Consider the following 21,170-nt stretch of genomic DNA (forward strand, 5'->3'; position numbering starts at 1 on the left):
TACCATTATAATTATTGAACATACATAATTTTGAAAATCACTTCTGAGAAAATATATTACGAGTATAACCAACAGAAAAAATCTTTTTGAAAAAAGTAAGACACCCGGCAGGAATCGTCCCTGCATCTCCTGGGTTTACGACCAAGTCCACGAATTATCCACTATGCTACGAGGTGACATACTTATGACGACAAACTTTAACTATTGGCCTGTTAATACCTGCTCATCAGTATTCTTCAAAATCAAGCGACTATCGGCGATCGGTTTTTGTTTATTAAATAAAAGTAGGTATCTACTACTTCAATTACTAACCGACGTCACGGATTTCTCCAATATTTTATGATGGTACTTACTCGTATTTGCTAACAATTTTATATTAATACTTTTTCAAAAAAAAAAAAACTATGTATATATATCTGTATATTATTATATCTATATATTTCTATAATTAACAATTAAACTTATTACAAACCACCAAATAAATATTATATATTTACTATTGGAATGACAACACAAAATAATAGCATCTATAAATTAATTACCATTGGCTGCTAATATTAGGTAGGTACCAATATCCTAAGTATATAATATTCACCAAATAAATAGTTACTAACATACATATTAAATTAAATTAACTATCAGCGCATTCAAAAATAAATCATAGCATCGCCTTTATTTTCATAGAAATACCTAGATTAAAAGTAAAATAAAGACAAACAATGTTTGATTAATAATAATTTGAAATAATAATTATTTTTTACGTCATAGTAGTTGCCGGGCCATACTGTAGAATTCATATAACCGTTGGGATTTTGTGTCATTTATCCAATGACATATTAAATGGACGACTCACTTCATACCCGGCGCGCACGAGAAATTGGGCATGAAAGTCATTCACAGATGTATAGGTAGATGTCACGTGACCATTGACGTATCCGTTTCCATTATGCGATACAAGCTTCGAGAATTTATAGTAATATAACCTTTATTGTAATGGCGTATTAGTGTCATGACTCATTGCGTTAGAAACAGATTCTCGGTTACTTACGACTTCTCGGAGATTAGACGCAAGTGAGCGCAGCGAATCACAGGCGACTGACTGTCCAATGGTTCCTGTCATTCAATTGCATTGAATAAACATTCATCAATATCTTAAAATGGCATTTTATAAATAATAAATAATACTAACACATGCAAAGTGATATCCCATCTTTCTTGGAGTGTTTAGTAGATTTTTTTACAATTTTTAACTAGGCACATTGGCATTTTGTAACACAATAATAACGGTGGAGTCGAAACCTGACAGTCAGAAATTTTGTATGGGCAGACCCAGCGGTGTCGCCAGACCGCTTGCAAGCAGAATGTTCATTTGAGCGTAGGATACCGATATTAAAATATGAATTTCGCCATCCGGCAGACCCGACACAAAGTGAGTGTCATTTTATTTTCTAGATGCTTCGTCCATATTAATGTCATTGCATTTATCAAAACAAAATGCAGTTATTTAGGTTAAAATACTCACTTCCATAACTTTACTATAAGTTCAGGGCAAACTGGTGATGTATCAGCTATAAATGATCTCTTCAAATTAGATGAATTCACTATTAAAACAATAGTAACTTTAAAAACAATATCAATAAGACGAAATTTGAAAGAGGATTCCAGACGGCCGAAAAATATGAAAGTGGGCGTGATTGTTTTAGAGCTAGACAGCGTGAATGTGGGAGCGAGATGCACGGCGTCAGCGCGGTTTGATTGGCTAAAAGTCATATTCGGGAAATAAAAACTCAGCCAGAGATTTATTTCGACCGAAATTAACTTGGATATTCAGGTACGAATAGTTGGACATTCGGGAGAACAACACGGAGTAATTGTAACTTAACATGGCGTATTCGGGTTTTTCAAAAAAATATCTCTGTTCCTAGATAAAAATATATTTTTTTTATAAATGATTTCGGTAGAGTTCGATAAAAGAAATTGAACTGCATTAAAATGTCGATTTCGACAAAAATGGATATTCGGGAAACAAATCCTATAGCGACGATAAGTGAAATCTGTATTTTTTTTACAATATTTCAAAATATCCCACAATGCAAATATTTTGAAACATAATAATATCTAACTTTGATATTATTTATGTTTCTGAAGTTTTGAATATATACAATACATTGTATTATAATGTGAAACAATCATGAATGTAAAAATGCTATCCCATAGATAAAGAATATTCTTGGCACATTTCATTATGATTTAATTCTAAACGTACCTACTACTTTTATCCCCATTAACTGCATTCGAGACCAACTATTATAGTTAATACAAACTTAATATTGATAATATTTTAAGATTTTCTCTAATATATATCAGATTGAATGGAATGATTTATAATAACACATTTGACTAAACACTAATATTGTACGTATGTACCTACTATAAAAGTATATCAGTGGTAAGCTTTCAGGGCCACGCGGCAAAACATCTTTAAAGTAGTGTCACAATTTCAATGGGTGATAATAATCGAGAATAAAATTAAATGTAGCGAGGAGTACCTACTTCAATTATGTAATAACACACATGTAAACCTCAAAGAAAGATGGTTATTTTTAGTTTTATTTATAACAACCTTTAAAGCCGTTAGAGTGTACGGATTTCACGTTAAAAAAATATGGCAACCCTATCTCTAATTTTCCATGGGTATCTAAAAAATAAAAACTTTCAAAAAATAAGAAAAATCCATTTAATGAAAACCACTATGATCTTAAACTAAGATTAAGATTCATTTTACGTTTACGATTAGTCCATCGTAATTACTTTATTGTAAAAGACGAAAGTTGTTACAGTACCTATGCATGGCATTCTTAAAAGTCAAAACAAAAGTTTTTTTCTATTGGTTACTTATATCATTCTCAGAGTTGTTTTAAAATTATGTATGTTCAATAACTGTTATATTAATTTTAAAAGTGTTTGAATTTTTACTAAGGAAAGTTGGGGCAATCGACAAAATACTTAAAATAAATACTAAGTCAAATAATACTGTTTCCTAATAATTACCATTGTTTATCAGTAGGTCATCATAATATAGTATTATATTATATTTTTTACTTGAATAGATCATAATAAAATTATATTATTTTATTATCCGATTTGACAATATCTGTAATTTTAATATTATGTATATATATTGACATTTTTCAATATCGAATATTGTCAATAATCTGTATATATTATTGTCAAATGTAAAAAAAGACGAAAGTCATGTTCAACTGCTTTGCGGGCCAAAAAAAGATCCTCATTGATGGCACTCAGCTCAAACAGGTGAAAAACTACATCTATCTGGGACAACAATTATTGTCTATATGTGGATGTATATTTGATGAAATTGTTCGCAGAGTAAAGCTAGGCTGGAGTGCTTTTGGCCATCTGAATAATGTCTTCAAAAGTGACCTTCCACTGTGCCTAAAGCGCAAAGTGTTCAACCAGTGTGTGCTTCCCATAATGCGTGTGGAACATGGACCCTAAGTAAAAGAGAGATCCAGAAACTTAGGGTAGCGCAACGTGGTATGGAGAGGTGCATGCTGGGCATAACGCAAAAGGACAAAAATAGGTATGAGTGGATAAGGAAGCAGACAAGGGTTTGCGATGTGATAGAGTTCATTAAAAACATCAAATGGACATGGGCTGGACACATTGCTAGAAGAAGAGATAATCGTTGGACGAATTTAGTCATCCAGTGGTATCCAAGAGGTACAAAACGTCGATCGATGAAATGATAAAGTTCTGCGGAAGTACGTGGGAACGCAACGCACAGGACCGAGAGAAGTGAAAGCAGCTTGAAGAGGCCTTCATCCAGCAGTGAATAGATTCAGGCTGATGATGATATTGTCAAAGTCGGATTCATTTTATTGTATTATCAAGAGGTTATAATTACTTTTGATAGTATTTTTTTTATCTTACACTATGGCGTTGCAGATGCAGCGCGGTTCCCAGTGGAATTTAATTAAATTCTTTGGTAACATTACCAGAAAGGCGTCTCTAATTTGCATTGTCATTGTGAGGATCACGCAGTGGAGAAACCTTATTCCGACAATTTGGATATATCTTATAATTTTTTATTCTTTTTCCAGGTCCTGACAATCATGGCCACCTTATTCACGGACTTTTTCCGTGCTGTGTTCGTCAGATTTATGAATCGCTGCTGGTGCTGGGATTTGGAGAAGAAATTCCCTCAATACGGAGACTTTAAAATTGCTGAAAACATCCTTCACCTTGTTAATAATCAAGGCATGGTATGGATGGGAATGTTTTTCTCTCCTGGCCTCGTTGTCCTGAACCTTATCAAACTCGTAATCATAATGTATTTAAGATCATGGGCTGTAATGACGTATAACGTCCCGCACGAAGTTGTCTTCAGAGCGTCAAGAAGTAACAACTTTTATTTGGCACTTCTTCTGACAATGTTGTTTCTTTGCGTTCTCCCTGTGGGATATATCATCGGGTTGAGCCTTCATGGCACTGTGGTCCTTTCTCTAATTACCGAAGAATCTACCACCTTTTCACTCAAAGTTTGCTCAAATTCTTGCCAAAATCATTTCACAAAGCGTTGGATTATATCGCTTCTCCCGGTATAATTATTCCGCTACTAGTTTTGCTCATTTTAATTATCTACTATCTCTTATCGCTGACAGGTGCATTGAGAGAGGTGAACAACGATTTAAAGGTATGGATATAAAGCATTGTTATTTTGAGTTTTTTTACATATTATTGTTATCATGTCCAATATTCTGATCTAGGTATAAGCTATGTGACAACTGGTCGCAGCAGAGTTTTTTTTGTTTATTTAAAAGAAAGGTTGTGAAAACAATATTTGGAGCAAAAAATAAGGGTTGTAGGTTGTAGCACATACAAAGCAATTATGAAATCTACAACGGGTTTTGTAAATACTATATTATTCCAAATCACCGAAATATCTCGACGACTATTAAGTTGTTCGAGTCTTATAAATGCATGTGGTTCGACCAGCCCAGAATATTTGTGACACTGTCAGCATTCAAGATCGAACCAAACTGAAAAACCAAAATGGAGACAACAACTAGAGAATTTGATTTGGATTGTTAAATGATGATGATTTTGTATTATGCGTTGTGGGAAGTGTAAATAACACATCACTTTGCATCTCATCCGTTGGTCACGGGTTCGAATGCCTCCTCTTTACCAATGTCACATTTTGAAAATCTATAATGTGTTTTTAGATCCAGTATAATATATACCCAGTGGGTTAATGAACGAGTCATAGTACAAAATAGTATGTTAATAGTATGAATGGTTGCCGATATGCTCAGTGTCGAAGCAAAAAAATTGGTATAGACCAGGTGGACGGAGGGTTAAAGTATACCTATATAATATGAAGGAAATAGTTTCTCTTCTGATTCATCTACCAGTGATGATAATGTACATGAAAAGTCATTATGTCAGCCCGGAAAGTGGTCGTGGTTCCCACTCCTCACCTCCGCAACTTGGTACTTCAAAGGCACCGCGCGCACGCCTCTGCGTTACCCATTTAAACGAAATCCACTGATTAGTATACTACACATACCTACGCTTGGAGCGTAGGCTGCGATCCTCATAAAAATGGCGTCATAGGCAATTTTAATCGCCCGTATTCTTAAATATCCGTCGTCAGTCGTACGTCTAACTCTCTGGAAGGCCGTCCCGGCCTTGTGGACTGCAGTTTTAACATGGTTGTCGAATTGTAACATATTATCTGGTTCAACGCCAAGATAAGTAACTTTATTGGATACCTTAATGCTAATGTCTCCCATGCAAACAGTGGGAACCACACCGGGCTATAAAGTTGGGACTGATACCCAACAGCATACAGTGCGGTATCGAGAAACCGGATGGTGGACACACCAGTACCGATTCTGAAATGGCTATGATCCTACTCGAGGAGCTAATCCCCCTGGATGATGAATCTGGGGATGATGGAGCCATGAGGATGGCCCACTTTGAGGCTGTTCTACCGATCGATATGGACCATTTATCGTTACCGTCGGAGCAGGAGATCAACTATATCATCCGTGCATTAAAAGCTGGCAAGGCAACGGGCCTGGACTTATTGACAACATCCTTGTCAAACGCACATGGCCCCGCGCTACGCTAGAGATTACTACTCTATTCAGTGATTACATCAAGAGGGTAGGTAAGATTGTAATGATAAGACTCAGATAGGATAGCGTGTGATTAAGAAAATACCCTTGTTTATTCCCCATAATCTAATAAAAACGGCGATAGTGGTTAAAATTACAAAACAGATAATTATAACTATCGCCTTAGTAAAGGAATTGCAAACACTTATGGCGTCTTCAGTTGACTTGCCTCTTCTGAATCCGAATTGATTGTCTGAATGTGGTGCAGTTTCTGTCAGGTGGGTCTCAATATCAGTGTACTAAAGCTTCTCCAATATATTGTCGAGGGCCGGCAAGAGCGTTAGGGGCCGATAGGATTTGGGGTCCGATTGAGTATGACTGCAGGCTTTGAGGAATACCTTAAGTGAGCCCTGTGCTTCCTGCAATCGGGGAACGTGCCACTCTTGATGCAGTCAGAAAAAAGGTTCATAACCTATGGTGCAGCAAGGCCCCATGTACTCTTCAGTTGCAGTTTACAGTTCGGACCTGGCGCCTTGTCAGTGTTTAATAGACGAATATTTTATTGATCTCTTGCTCAGATGGTAGCGATGAATATTACGTGTCGATAGGAAGAGTAGCGTAACAATGGACCAGTCTTGTGGCGTCATCATCCTGATAGATGAGCTTCTTACGAAGGCCCACAGCCGTTTCAATTCTATACTAGTGTGTCTGCCATCTGGCCGTTTTATGCTACACATAATGCTACTCGATCCGAGTCCTAGCCTTTATTTATTGTGCGGTATTGTGGACCCAGATGTCCGAGTGCCCCTCAATACTGGTGAAATTCCGCCAGTAATTCTTTTTGGCTTGGAGAATTGCCTTCTGGTAAGTGCATAATGCGGAAGCATACATAGCGGCGAGGAGTTTGATAGAGGGTGAAGCAGACCGTTTCTCGGAGTGGTGTGTCATGTGAACTGCCTTGCGAGCTTTTTTGAAGAGGGTTAGAAACGTGCTGTATCCACAATAGCGACTGGCCAGGAAGCTTAGGTCTGCAGCGGCCGAGTGAATAATCACCAGCACCGGTTATTCATGCAGTCAATCAAGCAGTGACTGAGTGCAAACTCGGTGTACGGGTTTTGGAAAATAACTGCTGATACTTGACAACCAAACGTAGGGGTTCGTGATACGCTCGATTAAGACCCAGTGTGGTGCAGGGCTGATTGATTTGTAGGGTCCATGTTTGTGTAATTCTATCGAAATTTTTGTAAACCGCAACTTCAAACTTTTCCCAATTTCCGTCACGCGTTCTAAAACACGCAAGAGGGAAAGGAGATACATCGGGCTTACCATCGTTTGAGGAGCCAGTATTTAGCTGAAAGGTGACCAACAGGTAATCACTCATAGACGTATCATCGTAGACATTCCTGCTGATCCATTTTTCTTCCGACTCCGTGGCCTCAGTGACTTCGATGTGACTGCTTCTCTGGGAGTCTGACACAGTTGTCGGCATGCTACTGAGATGGTTAAGGGCCACCAGTCTGTGCTGGTGCACCGGGCCCTTAATGGAATCCGTGTTCCCCAAAATTTGATTAACTGGTGCATGAAGTGGTGACTGCGAGTTGATATTCAAGCAGATGATGACATTTCTTGCATTCAGCTAATATGCTACGCATATGCTAATATTGGACGGGATGATAATATTATGTGTTTATTGAAATTGATGTCGTTTCTTCTTTATGCCGTTTCCAACGCTATATCGAAAAGCAATACTGCCAGTGGATCTCTTCGCCTGAGATTTGATAGTACTTAAAATATCGTCGATGTCACAATCTAAGCATACACTGCCTTCATACTAGGGCGGGTTTAGTCCATCTTACAAACTTTGAAGGGAATCCAAATTCTTCCATTGCATTCAAACGTATTCGCCTCTTTACGCTTCCTTACGCTCCCCTGAAGTATATGCATATGTGGTGGGTATCAATGTCAAATGACATTATTATAGGATCTGTCGTATGCCAAACAATTTGTCAGTCGTCGATTGTGATTTTCATGACTTTTGAAGCCCACAGTATTCGCCAGGATTAGCAAACACTTCATAATATTATTATGTTATATTTTCCAGAGTAAATTGATTTTTTTTATATACCCACCAAAAATATAAATACCTAAAATAGCTATATACATATTCAACGCGACAAATAAACTTTCTGCCAACATGCATATTTCTGAAACCAATCAAATAATGGCCGTCTGCTTAATTTGCCTGCATTGATTTTCGGTCAGATATCACGCAGGAAGGATAACGACCTAGAAAACTCGTGATGTTTGATCAGGTTGAAGTGAAGCCATATGGATGGATCTAATTAAGAGTATTGTGCGGATTTCCCACTGATATAGGCTCTAAGTGCGTTGTATGTGGAGAGAAAGAAAAAGATTAAGTATATACCTAATTAATACAGTGCAACAGAAGTCAATGTGCATTCGTCGTAGATTTCAAATGTCAAGTTAGGAGAGTGAGAAGTGGGATCCATGAACCGTTTGGTTCAGTTTCCGTTACTATGACTCGTCACGTATACTGTCTTCTCAGGTAGACGAATTATAAAATAAAACGCGTTTTTCATATTATCCATACGAAACCGAGGCGATGCCCTTGAAGTACCATGTTACCAAGGTGAGGAGTGGGAGCCACGATCACTTCCGGGGCTGGCAACATGACTTTTCGTATATACACTATCGTCGCAGGTAGACTCAGATAGTATCAGAAGAGAAACTGCGACCCTCGTATATGCTCATATACTCAGAACCACCGTAAAGTACCGTACCTGTACGAAGAATATACATTTTTTTACCTATCATCTAGATCATGACTTAAACAACGGGTGTGAAAGGTCTGAAGACATCACAAAGAAACGCCGCTATCTCAAATACGATGATATAATATTATATTATGAAAGTTTTTTTTTAATATTTTAGATTATACCTACCAACTTAATATAACAAAATTCTACCAGACATTGTCGGTTAAGATTTTTGATATAAGTAAAAACAAAATTATTATAAGTACCCATTACTATGATATTTTAATATAATATTTTGATTATTATACATAAACTCATATACCTGTAATAACAGTGGGTACTAAAAAAGTCTGTTAAAATCTTTCAATTGTAATCAAATTAACTACTTTATATTATATCTTGTATAGTATAAAATAAAAAAACGATTCGTTGTTCCAGATACAACTACGCCGAGAACGTACAGAGGAGCGACGAAGAATGTTCCAGATGGCTGACAAGAGAGGCCGAGGGGGTTCTGGAGACTTAGAAAATACTCCCTTCGCAAAGTGGAAAAAAATTCTTCCAATTATGCCAACGAACAAATTGGCTAGAGAAAAAGGGGAGAATGTTCTCGATACTACTGCTGTAGGAGAAAAAACATTTCCTGAGAAAAGGGGTAAATTCATCACCTTGTCATAAATATCCTAACCAAATCTAAGGAAATAGAATTTGGCAGCAATGTGACCCTCAATCTTACTCTACCCTAATTCTTTCAGATCTTGAAATGAACCTCTCAATTATAACTTCCTAAGAATATTTTTAAAACTAGTTGCAAATTTGAAATAGGTGATGTCCAAAAAGGAAACATTAGAAGTTCACAACTGGTACATAATGGTTGTCGTTGCGATCTCGCGTTTAAATATCTATTATCGCGTATTAAGATTGTCTGGAAATTCTTTTTTTCTCCAACAACAGCGCATAGTTCTAATACCACTGAGTTAATGACCTTTTAATTAATTGAACAACTTAATTGTAATTATTTGATCTGTTTGTTTGTTATGTGAGTTTGTTTTGGTTATTTTTTATGAATATATTATTTAAATGTCAGAATACATGAAAAATTGTATTAACCAACAGAACTGATTATACATAATATTGGATGTACTTACATAAACATGTCGTTTACCAATTTATTGGAAATATCCATTTGGATAAAACCGAACTCGTGTTGAATTAAAAATTGTGCAAACTTACGAATACATGGTATTACTTTTATTATTATTATTAGCATTAACGTTAACATAATAACATGTCTTTCCATTAACAGTGAACAAAAAATAAAAGTTTATTTAAAACTAGTAAGTTAGTTAGTTGATTTGGGTCTTAATTTTTTTTACGTAATGAAATTAACCTAATTATGAATATATTTTTTTGCCTAGTTGACCCTTTGAAGCGGACGAACCCGGTCCAGTATAGTAATAAAAAAGTGGAATTAGTTACTAAACGTGTAAACATCGCGTTTTATTTAATTATTAATGGTTTTAAAGAATTAAGTTTAATTAATTAGTTTTTAATGATTACTATTTTCAGACCGTCTTGAAAAGCTTGTGAAAACAGCCTTTCGAAAATCTTCAGGAACTTCAGAAGATGAAAGCTGCCTTGCTGTTCCGCCTGTGGATGATGAGACAGATACTGATTTCCATGAATCTCTTCCGGAAGATGCGAACAATTTCATCAACTATACATCCATCTATAGACACTTGTTGTCCCAAATAAATGTAGTTTTTCACCTGTTTGAGCTGAGTGCCATTGATGAGGGTCTCTTTTTGGCCGCCTGAATAATGTCTTCAAAAGTGTCCTTCCACTGTGCCTAAAGCGCAAAGTGTTCGACCAGTGTGTGATTCCCGTAATCACATATTATGCGTGTTAAACATGGACCCTAAGTAAAAGAGAGATCCAGAAACTTAGAGTAGCACAACGCGGTATAGAGAGGTGCATGCTGGGCATAACGCGAAAAGACCAAAACCTCTCCCAAAATTTCTCCTAAACGTTTTTCTTTGAAGTGTTGCTGTACCCAGCCCACTGCTTAATTTTTTTATTAGTTGTTTGATTAAATGCTGTCAGTCTCCACATTTTAGCAGAACGTTCATTATTTCCCCAATCGCGTTAACCTCTGTCTTCCCTTTTTCTTTATCTTTTTTTAAGGATTTACGGTACTATATTCTGTAGCTGTTATTGTTGTGGCTGAGACTTCTCCCACCACTTCTTCTTTCCATTTGTTTTCTTTTTTTTTTGGAATTGTTTCGCATTAATCTCTTCCCACTTTTTTTTGCTTAACTATTTCATTAATTCTGCTTTTCATTTTTTTTTTCACTTTCCTTTCTTCTTGCCATATCGGACATTCTTGGCTGTTTGCAGGGTGGTTTCCTTTGCAATTAATGCACGTAATTTTTTCGATCTCTTCACAGGTTTTGTGGTTTTCTCCACAGGTAGGGAACCTTTCTTCTTTACCAACGGCTGCAGTTGATTGCAATATGACCGTATCGCCAACATTTGTAACACTGTATTATTCTAAATACATACGTAGATTGATTGCGGCAATATTTTCTCCCCAAATTTAATATTCGTCAGCTTTTCTGTCTCGCTTCTTCTTGTTAATCTCTTAAGATTGATCATTTTTGATCTCCATATGACGCTCTTAGAAATCCATGTCCATATCGATTTTTCATATTACTTCATTCATTCAGAGTTCGAGTCATTCTATTGAACTATCTTTCCATAAGAGATCTGTGAGCTCTTCAGCTTGTTTCACTTTATCCACTTCTTTTTCGTCTTTGACTTGAATGCAAGTTTTTAAGTTTTTGCTGATAACTTTCAGTACTTCCTCTCCTGTTTTATGGGGCATCTGGGCAACTTTCAATTTTAATGTAATGCTACTTACCGTCGCTACCATGACGATATTTTTGTGTATATTTGGAGTGTCAACATAAACTGTGTAACATGAACTGTCGCCATTCACAGACAATATTCTAGACTATAATGATAAAGTAAGTTAAAGGGATGATCGGCGACGAGAATCAACACCAAATCGTCTATTCAACTGTAAACTATTCTAAATGCCACTTTTTCTAAATGCGTTTTTTTACATCAATCGATTCTCTATGAAATTTCTGACATTTCTGTATAGGTAATCCCACGGTAATAACACCCACGATGGCCGAGTGGCTTAAATGCCGGCCTATAGAGTCGAGGGTCCCAGGTTCGAATCCTGGGTCTGGCTAGTACACATATTGTTTTTCAATTTGTGTATGAGTCAGAGTATGGACCTAATAGGTTGAGCAAGTGGCTGACATCCATTTCTCGTAAAAACAAAAATCTGTCAATACAAACCTCCACTCTGTGGAGGCCCATATGATCCTATTAGGATCGGACATGGTCTAAAGAAAAAAAAAAGAATCCTAAATGCATAGGATTATATTGAATTTAAGAAACAATTATTTTCATGCCACTTCTTAAGTACCTACCTATCCTAAATTTGTAATTGGAAAAAAAAATCCCAAAATTAATTGTAATTTGAAACACAAAAAATGTTTTTTTAATATTTGGTTATTACAGAACTAAAATCGAATTAAGTAGAGTTTCTTAATTTATAAATTTCCTTTTCCTGCACATTTTATGGTTTGACGTTTAGGGTAGTTTAGAATTGGATAGACAATATTTCGTTTATTGAATTGAATAGAGTATAGACGATATTGCTTTTAAAATAAGTAAGTTTTCAATAATTCAAATAAAATAAAATTAATGGTATTGGACTATATTTTATTGGATAATAGATATTTTTTGTGTTCACAGTGCATGGTAACTCAAACAAAATAGTGGAAGTAAGGAATTTTTGTAGGTAGACTTTCATAAAGAAAATATAGAGTTAAACCTAAATAAATATAAGGATACATCAATTGAAAGACATTAAAAATCCATCTACATCATCATTTTATAAATTTAATATAACAACAAATAAAAAGAGCAATAGACAAAAACGCCGTTGTGGTGGATTTTTTGTAAAAAAAAAATGTGTGGAAAATTCAATATTAGTTTGTGCGTAAGTATTGTGTTTAAAAAATATCATACTTTATAATAATTTTATCAAAAATCAAAAAACACGCAAAACAAAAAAAATATATAAGTACTTAACATTAGTGTCACACGTGTCCATATGGACACAGTGCTGTTTTCTCAGAACTGGAAAATATTATGATATCAATTTAATTTTTAAATATTAATTTTCTGTTATATTACTTATACATAAAAAATGTAAATAAATATTTAAAAGTACATCTCACACCAACAAAAAAAAATATTAGTCAATATGGATGATACCTGTGCCACTAATGAGTTGAAAAAACAAATATTTCAAGGTGTTTTTACACAAACGGCTTCGATTCAAATATGCGAAAGCTATAAATAAATTGTAAATAATTATTTAAGTTAATTTATTAATTTTTTTTTTTATCAAAAGTACAAGTTCATACAATAATAGTATTTAAAAATATATAAAAAAATCTAACATGGAAGAAACAGACAATAAATAATTATTGTGAATACCAATCACAATTTAAGATGCTAATCTGTTATGGCAGTACTTTGCAACCTTTTCTCACCCACGGCACACCAAAGCTCTTCTCAGAATTCCACGGCACACCACAAGTAAAACAATTTATGCACCAAAACATTGACCCCACATCCTGAAGGGGGACCCCAAGCCAGAATTTTTGGCGGGCTAATGTTAAAGACAGTGTGATACTATAAAATAGCATTTTTCAAATGGTGTTCGAGGTAAAATTAATGGTATTGATCGTATGTTTAGTGATATTTTGTATTTATTAATACATCCACTTGAATTATGGTTAGTTGTCGGGTTAAGAATAATAATTATTTGTCGATTTTGACAAAATAATAATAAATTATATCCTACAATCACATGTTTTAAAATATTTATACCAGAGTAGTAAAATAGCGCCTCAGGCGATTTTTTTTTCTATTAATATTTGTAATTTGTATTTAACTCACTTATTTGGTTGACCGGCCACGCTGGCCGCCATAAGCCTGGACCCACAGGCTAGAGCCCTATCAGCTCCCCCCTTATGTGGTCCATGCACCAAAATTACATTAATTGATGTTTTTTATTTGATAAACAATTAAATATACAAACAACATAACACACGACGAAAAACTAAAAATGTACATACCTATTTCCATATATCTATTTGTATTATCAATATGATAACTAATTAATGTGATAACTGAGCTTGTTGCAATGAACGTAAAAGTTTTATATATTTAGCAACCGAAGTTCTCGGCGGTCACGACCCTTCAAGCAAGACTGCTAATTGTTTTTAATTATAACTTGAGTTGAAAAACTTTGCTCACCTATTTATGTCATAGGAAATGGGAGCTGAACTGCGATAGCCTTATCGGAAAACCGAGGATATTCTTTATTAACCGAAATCCAGAAAATAGCCAATGGAACATCGGCGAAGATCAGTTTTAACGTCTCCTTGTTTCACAATCCAACCAATTCCTCTTGAATTTATAGGTAAAGCGCTTCTATAGAATTTTCAGCATAGGTTGCAAAAGGGATTCGAATCCAGTCATATTGATTGTATGAAAGTAATGATGAAATTTCTTTTGCAGCAAAATTAATTGTTTGTTTTCAATGGTGGTCTGGTAGGTCCTTTGGTACATTATTGTAGAGATCCTTGTCTTAACTCCTACTTTATCAGAGCATGTCAATAAATATTTTCATTCTTACCTTGCATTGTTTTATTAAGTTAATACAAGTGCTTAAATATATTACCAGCCACGTACGAAAATTTGGCTATTAAGTGAATATTGTATAATATACAAAATTATCATTTATTATATCCATTTGCAGAATTAGAATTTCAATGTTATCCATTGTCCAACATAAGGGGCGTTAGGACATGTCTGGATCCTATTGAGATGTTTCCAGAAAATAAAATTTATAAAAAATAATATATCCCGTGAAAATTAGTCACTATTATTAATAACATGATCGGTGGTTTTGAAACATTCTACATCCAAGAGTCACTTTAACTACTAATATAATACATAATTTATTACGTATGTAAGCATGTATGTTACCTATTTAGGGATGATGATGTACAAATTCATTCTACTCCACGCCCTTACCTTTTCAAAATAAATATTCAATAAATGTTCCCAATGTAATGTTGATTTATTGAGTCAATGACTTTATAGTCTCGTGCAGTATTTTTTTACAAAAAAAGCTAAAACATATTGTTTATTTTAAAAACGTTTGGTTAATTATAAATCCACTGTCTATAGGTACAACAATAAATGACAACAACCAACTTAATGCACATTTATATCAGTACTTATATTTTATTACAAAAAAATACGGTAAGTAATACCTACCAAAGCGTTTCGTTAATCATAATTAAATTTCTATATAATAATTGCAAAAAGGGTACCTATCACATCTTTTTGCATAATATTTTTACTGATCAAAAACAATTCCGAATATATTCTTAATATATTATATTTTAAAAGTCGACATTTTTCAGTGAACTCACAGCGAAACAAAATGTTTGATATCTCGCCTATCGCAGTTTGTGTTAAAATTTACAAAACGACAAAAATGCATGCCTAAAGACATGCGTTTACGTCGTTTTTTGATGTTTTTTATTACTGTCAAAAAACTAAAAAAACAACGTAAACGATGATGTTTTTTGATTGGTTGTGAGTTCACCGAAAAAATGTCAACTTTCTAAATACACCTTACCTTATAAATACATATAAGTAATATAAATATACTTATAATCGGCATTTTTTTTGATCAGCAAAATATTTAGTACTTATACCTACAAAAAGATGTTAAAGCTTATTTTGCAATTGTTGCACAGAGAGTTTATTAATGTATAAATAACCAAACGCGTTGATATTACTTATAGGTTATTTTTATGCAAGTTTTTTCAAGTTTTTTGACAGTACCTAGGAAACAAAAAACTTAAAAAAAAACGACTAAAACGCATTTCTTAAGGTGTGCATTTTTGTCGTTTTTTGTTACTGTCAAAAACTTTGAAAAAACGACTAAAACGCATGTCTTAAGGGGGGACATGCTCAGCGTAGGTCAAATGTTTAAAATGAATATAAATGATAATAAGGCTTCAAAATTACATAATTAGATTATCTACAACGTTTAAGGTATGTCCAGGATCATGCTTTGAAAATAGAAAAAAGCTCCATTTTGACCCACGCTAAGCACGTCCACCCTTAAGGCGTGAATTTTTGTCATTTTTTGATGAACCTACTTATTTTGTTACTGTCAAAAAACTAAAATAAACGTCGTAAACGCATGTCTTCAAAGCCAGAAGAAAAAATAGAAAAAGAAAGAAGTCCAACCAGTCCCAGTTGATGCAGAAATTACATGCCAACCGCAATCGATATTACAAAAACTTGAAAAGAGAATGCATCGTTGGCAATAGATGCCGATATCTTCGTCATTTTTTGAAAATACCATTTCTACGAATCCCGTGTTGCGAACGTAGGTATTCCAATCCAAATCGAGTAAGTCAGGTAGGTACGTCAACAACGGGCCAACCGTCCATAATAGAGAAACCAGTGTTGTATGAAGAGCATTTAGCTATTACGATGACTGATGACAGCGACAATTTGCCACCGTTGATCGTCGAGCGAACCAACGAAGTCATTCAGAAATACACACCTTCCGGAAGACGCATTGTTAACATTGCATATTTTATCGAACAGATTAAAGAAATCTCATTGCATCCATTAACCTGCACGGTTGGGGAATTCACATTGCTGCGAGAAGTGAAAGATGGGCTGTTGTCAACATTGCACTTTGAATGCTGATTTTGTGAAAAAACAGCTACTGTACATACGGAGCCACCTAAATCAAATACAAATACGTCATTTGTATGGGGTGCTTTGAATGTAGGCCTAAGTCATAGTCAGGCTGAAGAATTGTGCTGTACAATGAACATTCCATCCATGTGCTGTGTCAGCTTCCGAAAACATGAAAAAAAGGTGGCGACGTCGTAGAAAAGCCGTTTAAGTGATCAAATGACCAAAAATATACAATTGGAAAAATAATTAGCTGTAGAAAATGATGAAATTGACGAGGGATACCCATATATTACAGTACCTAATTGTTTATGGAGGATGGTCGAAACGAAGTTATGGACATAGTTTTTTCTGCAAATTCTGGTGTGGCCTGCATAATAGGGAAACACACTGGAAAATTAAATACTTGGCTGTTAAAAACAAATTTTGTCATATATTATTATGTTCAATTAGTAAAAATGAAAAACATCAGCATCAGTGTAATATTTCTTATTCAAGCCCATCTACTGGTATGGAACAGAACATTATAGTGGAAGGTTTGAAATATATGTTTGATCAACATAAGGTATGGGTTAAAATTTTGATTGGAGATGGAGATTCAAGTGTGTTCGCTAGAGTGCGAGAGAGAGCTCCATATTTTATCTTCTTCTTCTTCCACCCTGTCACGTCCCAATATTGGGGCATAGGGCAAGCACAAGTTGGCGCCACTTCCTTCGGTCCATCGCCTACTCCTGCGCCTCCCGCCATGTCAGACCTGCAGCACGTAGGTCGCTTTTGTAGCACCGCTGCAGAGTGAGGGAGGGCCGGCCACAGCGACGGAATCCTTGAGGCTGTGCCACAAGGGTACGAAGTGCCGCACTCTTTGGCGGCATCCGGAATACGTATCCCAGCCACGTAAATCGTCTCTTGATGATAACTTCAATCACTGAAGGCTGTTGTGTCTGATCACGAACTCCGGTGTTTGTAACGCGGTCGTACCAATGTACCCTTAAGATTCGGCGGTGACATCGATTCTCAAAGCTCAAAAGCCGAGACTCTTGAAGCTTAAGTAAGATGCCATGTCTCACAGCCATACAGGAGCACAGGTAGCACGCACGCGTTAAACAAACGACATTTGGTCCTCACAGAATACGGCCTTGACCTCCATGCGACTCCAAACTGGTTGAACGCAGAGCCCGCCACATCCATGTGGATTCCAAGCTTACCAGAAATACCACCATCATCAGCAACCGTGGCCCCCAAGTATTTGAATCTGGACACCAGCTCGACGGGCCGACCAGAAACCCGGAAAGGAGTGTCGGCGTCGATGCATGCACCACTGCACATGGATTTGATCTTAGCCGCATTCAGATGAAGACCCACACGTTTCGAGTTTGCGGCGAGCCTGTTCACGGTCACCTTCAACCTTTCGATTGTCGAGTCAAACACGACTGCGTCGTCTGCATACTCCAAGTCGCACAGTTTTTCTTCGCATATATCGGTTGTGTCATCATGATGTAGACATATCCCACTGTCGGGGCAAACCGTCTTACGCATTATGAAATCCATCATGATGATAAAAAGAAAGGGCGCAAGTACACATCCTTGCTTGACTCCTGACGTGATTTCAAAGAGGTCAGAGGATGTTCCGGCTGCTCTCACGCGACACTCTGTATTGGTGTAGAGAGCACTTATCACGGCGACCAGTTTCCGTGGGACACCATAGCCTAGCAGAATTTGCCACAGAGATTCACGATGAGGACTGTCAAATGCCTTTTCATAGTACACGAAGCAACAGGCGACAGGTATATTCATCTCTTGGTACTCTTGCAGGAGGCATCGGAGAGTTGAAATATGCTCCGAGCAGGACTTCCCCGGCTGGACGGTCCATTGTCTGGTATTCTGCGCTGCGCTATGGGTCGTATGTACCATTGTCCCGCAATTCTTTCAGGAGCTTCCTCTTCTCAATCATCTCCCATATATGAGGTGACATCCAGTCCGGCCTGTGCGTATGCCGCTCTCATAAGGCAGTAGTTGCGGAGCTCATTATAGCATCCCGGAATGATATCCATTTTCCTTCCAAGGGATCCGAGTCGATGGAAGACGTACCAGAAAGAGTTCGAGCATCATATAAGCGCTTCCGCAGCTCCAGCTCATAGGTTGCACGCACACAGGTACTTTTCAGTTTTTCCACATCGAAGTCTGACCGTCCTTTTGGGTTTTGGGTCTCGTTTGAGGTCTATACGAGATTTCCCGACCAAGAGTTCATGGTCACTGTGGATGTCTGCACCTCTATATGTCCACACGTCTAGCAGTATAGCCGGTATTTCGCTTTGACCAAAATGTGGTCGATCTGGTTTCTTGTATCCTATTTTATACCCAAGTATAAAATAGGAAAATTGGAATGTGCCAATCATATTGTGAAATGTTACTTACGTCTGAAGGCTGGTGTACGTGGTGCAATTAAGAGAGTTAACCAATTAAAAACGGATTTGAAAATTGGCCCGAATCATGTGTTTGGAAGCCACTCAGAACGTCAGGTAGAATATTGCAAGAATAAAGATCCTGAAATAAACCACGTTCCGTACTTAGAAAAATCACATGTAATGTCTGACATACGTCTCCATCTAGATGCAATAATACGCAAAGCTGATAGATTAACAACAAACATTACCGCAAACTCTGCAGAGAGTTATATGGCGTTGCTCAGTAAATTGACTGGTGGGAAGAGAGTTGACTTTTCTAAAAGTAAAAGCTAGGTACGAGTCTAGATGCTTTGGTGCAGGTATAGTCCACACAATGGGTTCAGCTCATACTAATTATCATTGTGTGATAATATCTGAAACTGAATTACAGGATAAAATTAATAGTATTTTAGACTTTGCGAGCGGAGGTTTCTTCTGATGCGGATCGCGAACAATTGCAATTGAAAACAGTTGGACAAATTAACAATCCGTTGTGGGTTGAAGCCAGACGCAAAAGACTGACAGCTTCCAAATTTGGAAACATTTTCAAAATGACGGATTGTACTCCGCAACACAATACTGTCATAAATTTACTTTTCAATGGTCATGTTGTAACCAAAGACATTATATATGGTACAAATAATGAAAGTGTGGCTATTCACTTATATGAACAGAAAAATAATGTAAAATTTGAGGAATGTGGCCTTTTCATAAGGAAATATTTAGCATTTTTAGGCGCAAGTTCAGATGGGTTAATAGGTAATAATAGAATAATTGAGGTTAAATATTTTCCTTCAATTGGCAACAAACAAATTTATGGTAGCAGCTCTAGAAAATAATATTTGCACCAATGTCGTTGATTCCACCCTTTGCCTGAAAAAGACTCATAATTACTGGTTTCAAATACAAGGTCAACTGTATATTGCAATGAAAGACTTTTGCGATCTAATTTTATATGCTGACAGTGGAATAGAAGTTGTAAGATTATATCGTGATCCAAGTTTTGAGCAAGAAGTCATACCCTGCCTGACTTACTTTTACGTGCACTCATTTCTTCCAGAGCTGGCAGATAGCCGTATTGAACGCGGTATGAAAATACGTGAACCTGCCTTTGTTATGACGGCACAAAAAACAGCGACAGATTGGAAGGCACTGTTACAGAAATAGGATTTTTAGTTTTTTAGATGTGTAGATTCATTAGGTTTACATACTTATTGATAATATTATTGGTCATAATGGTTTCGTTGACAATAGTATTGATACCAGATGAAGGTCTCCCACAGAAGACCACCTCAAAGGGCGGACCGAACCAGCATCTTTCCCAAAACATCACAGCCTACGTCCACTCTTCCCGCGTTACATCAAACTCGCAGACGTCATATTCCATGCTGACTTTTGATTTGAAGGTTATATCGACATCTATTGCCAACGATGAATTCTTTAAGTTTTTGTAATATCGATCGCAAAAACACCGCAACAAATATGTACTGATTTCACATTTATTTGTACATTTCTGTGTCATGTTGACGTTGATGCACCTGACTATTGTTTCAGTGAAATTGTAGTACATTCATTATCGTCCTTGTCTATCCACAGCTTTGTGAATGTGAAATCTTCATAAATTTTGTGTTTTATTTATTTTATTCATCTCAAAAAAATTAAAATACTTACATATAATCTCATAATTCACATTATCACCCTTCACATCGCCTTCTTGTATACCCGAGGAAAATTCTTTGTATATAAAGTTTACGCATATCATGAAATAATTGATATATATATAATATATATACAAAATGTAAAAATCAAACAGAATTGGAGTCATGGAGAGTTGGGATATTCTTACGTATGCCTTGTGTGTAGATGCCCAGTTGGCGTTGTATGACCATATTTTACATATATAATTATAATAGGTGCAT

The 21,170-nt window shown here is 36.1% G+C and overlaps 1 protein-coding gene across 1 annotated transcript; it reads left to right on the plus strand.

The window, feature by feature from the left end:
* The first annotated feature begins 4,659 nt into the window (after positions 1-4,659).
* Positions 4,660-19,690, plus strand: LOC147080115 (uncharacterized). The gene is made up of 4 exons (XM_085946537.1): positions 4,660-4,717; positions 9,362-9,578; positions 10,493-10,623; positions 19,643-19,690. The coding sequence occupies exons 2-4, from the start codon at positions 9,401-9,403 to the stop codon at positions 19,688-19,690; spliced, it is 357 nt and encodes a 118-aa protein (XP_085802663.1). The 5' UTR covers positions 4,660-4,717; positions 9,362-9,400.
* Positions 19,691-21,170: the final 1,480 nt, after the last annotated feature.

The sequence above is a fragment of the Rhyacophila brunnea genome, unplaced genomic scaffold, assembly GCF_057557595.1.
Source record: "Rhyacophila brunnea isolate RB1 unplaced genomic scaffold, BYU_Rbru_1.0 scaffold_1, whole genome shotgun sequence".
NCBI classification, from domain to species: domain Eukaryota; kingdom Metazoa; phylum Arthropoda; class Insecta; order Trichoptera; family Rhyacophilidae; genus Rhyacophila; species Rhyacophila brunnea.

What these genes read in the sequence shown, in the direction of transcription:
- LOC147080115 (XM_085946537.1), top strand. Translation starts at nt 9,401, where the DNA reads ATGTTCCAGATGGCTGACAAGAGAGGCCGAGGGGGTTCTGGAGACTTA. An exon ending in AACATTTCCTGAGAAAAGGG is followed by an intron (nt 9,579 to 10,492) that starts GTAAATTCATCA and finishes TACTATTTTCAG; the next exon opens with ACCGTCTTGAAAAGCTTGTG. An exon ending in ATGAATCTCTTCCGGAAGAT is followed by an intron (nt 10,624 to 19,642) that starts GCGAACAATTTC and finishes ACTGAATTACAG; the next exon opens with GATAAAATTAATAGTATTTT.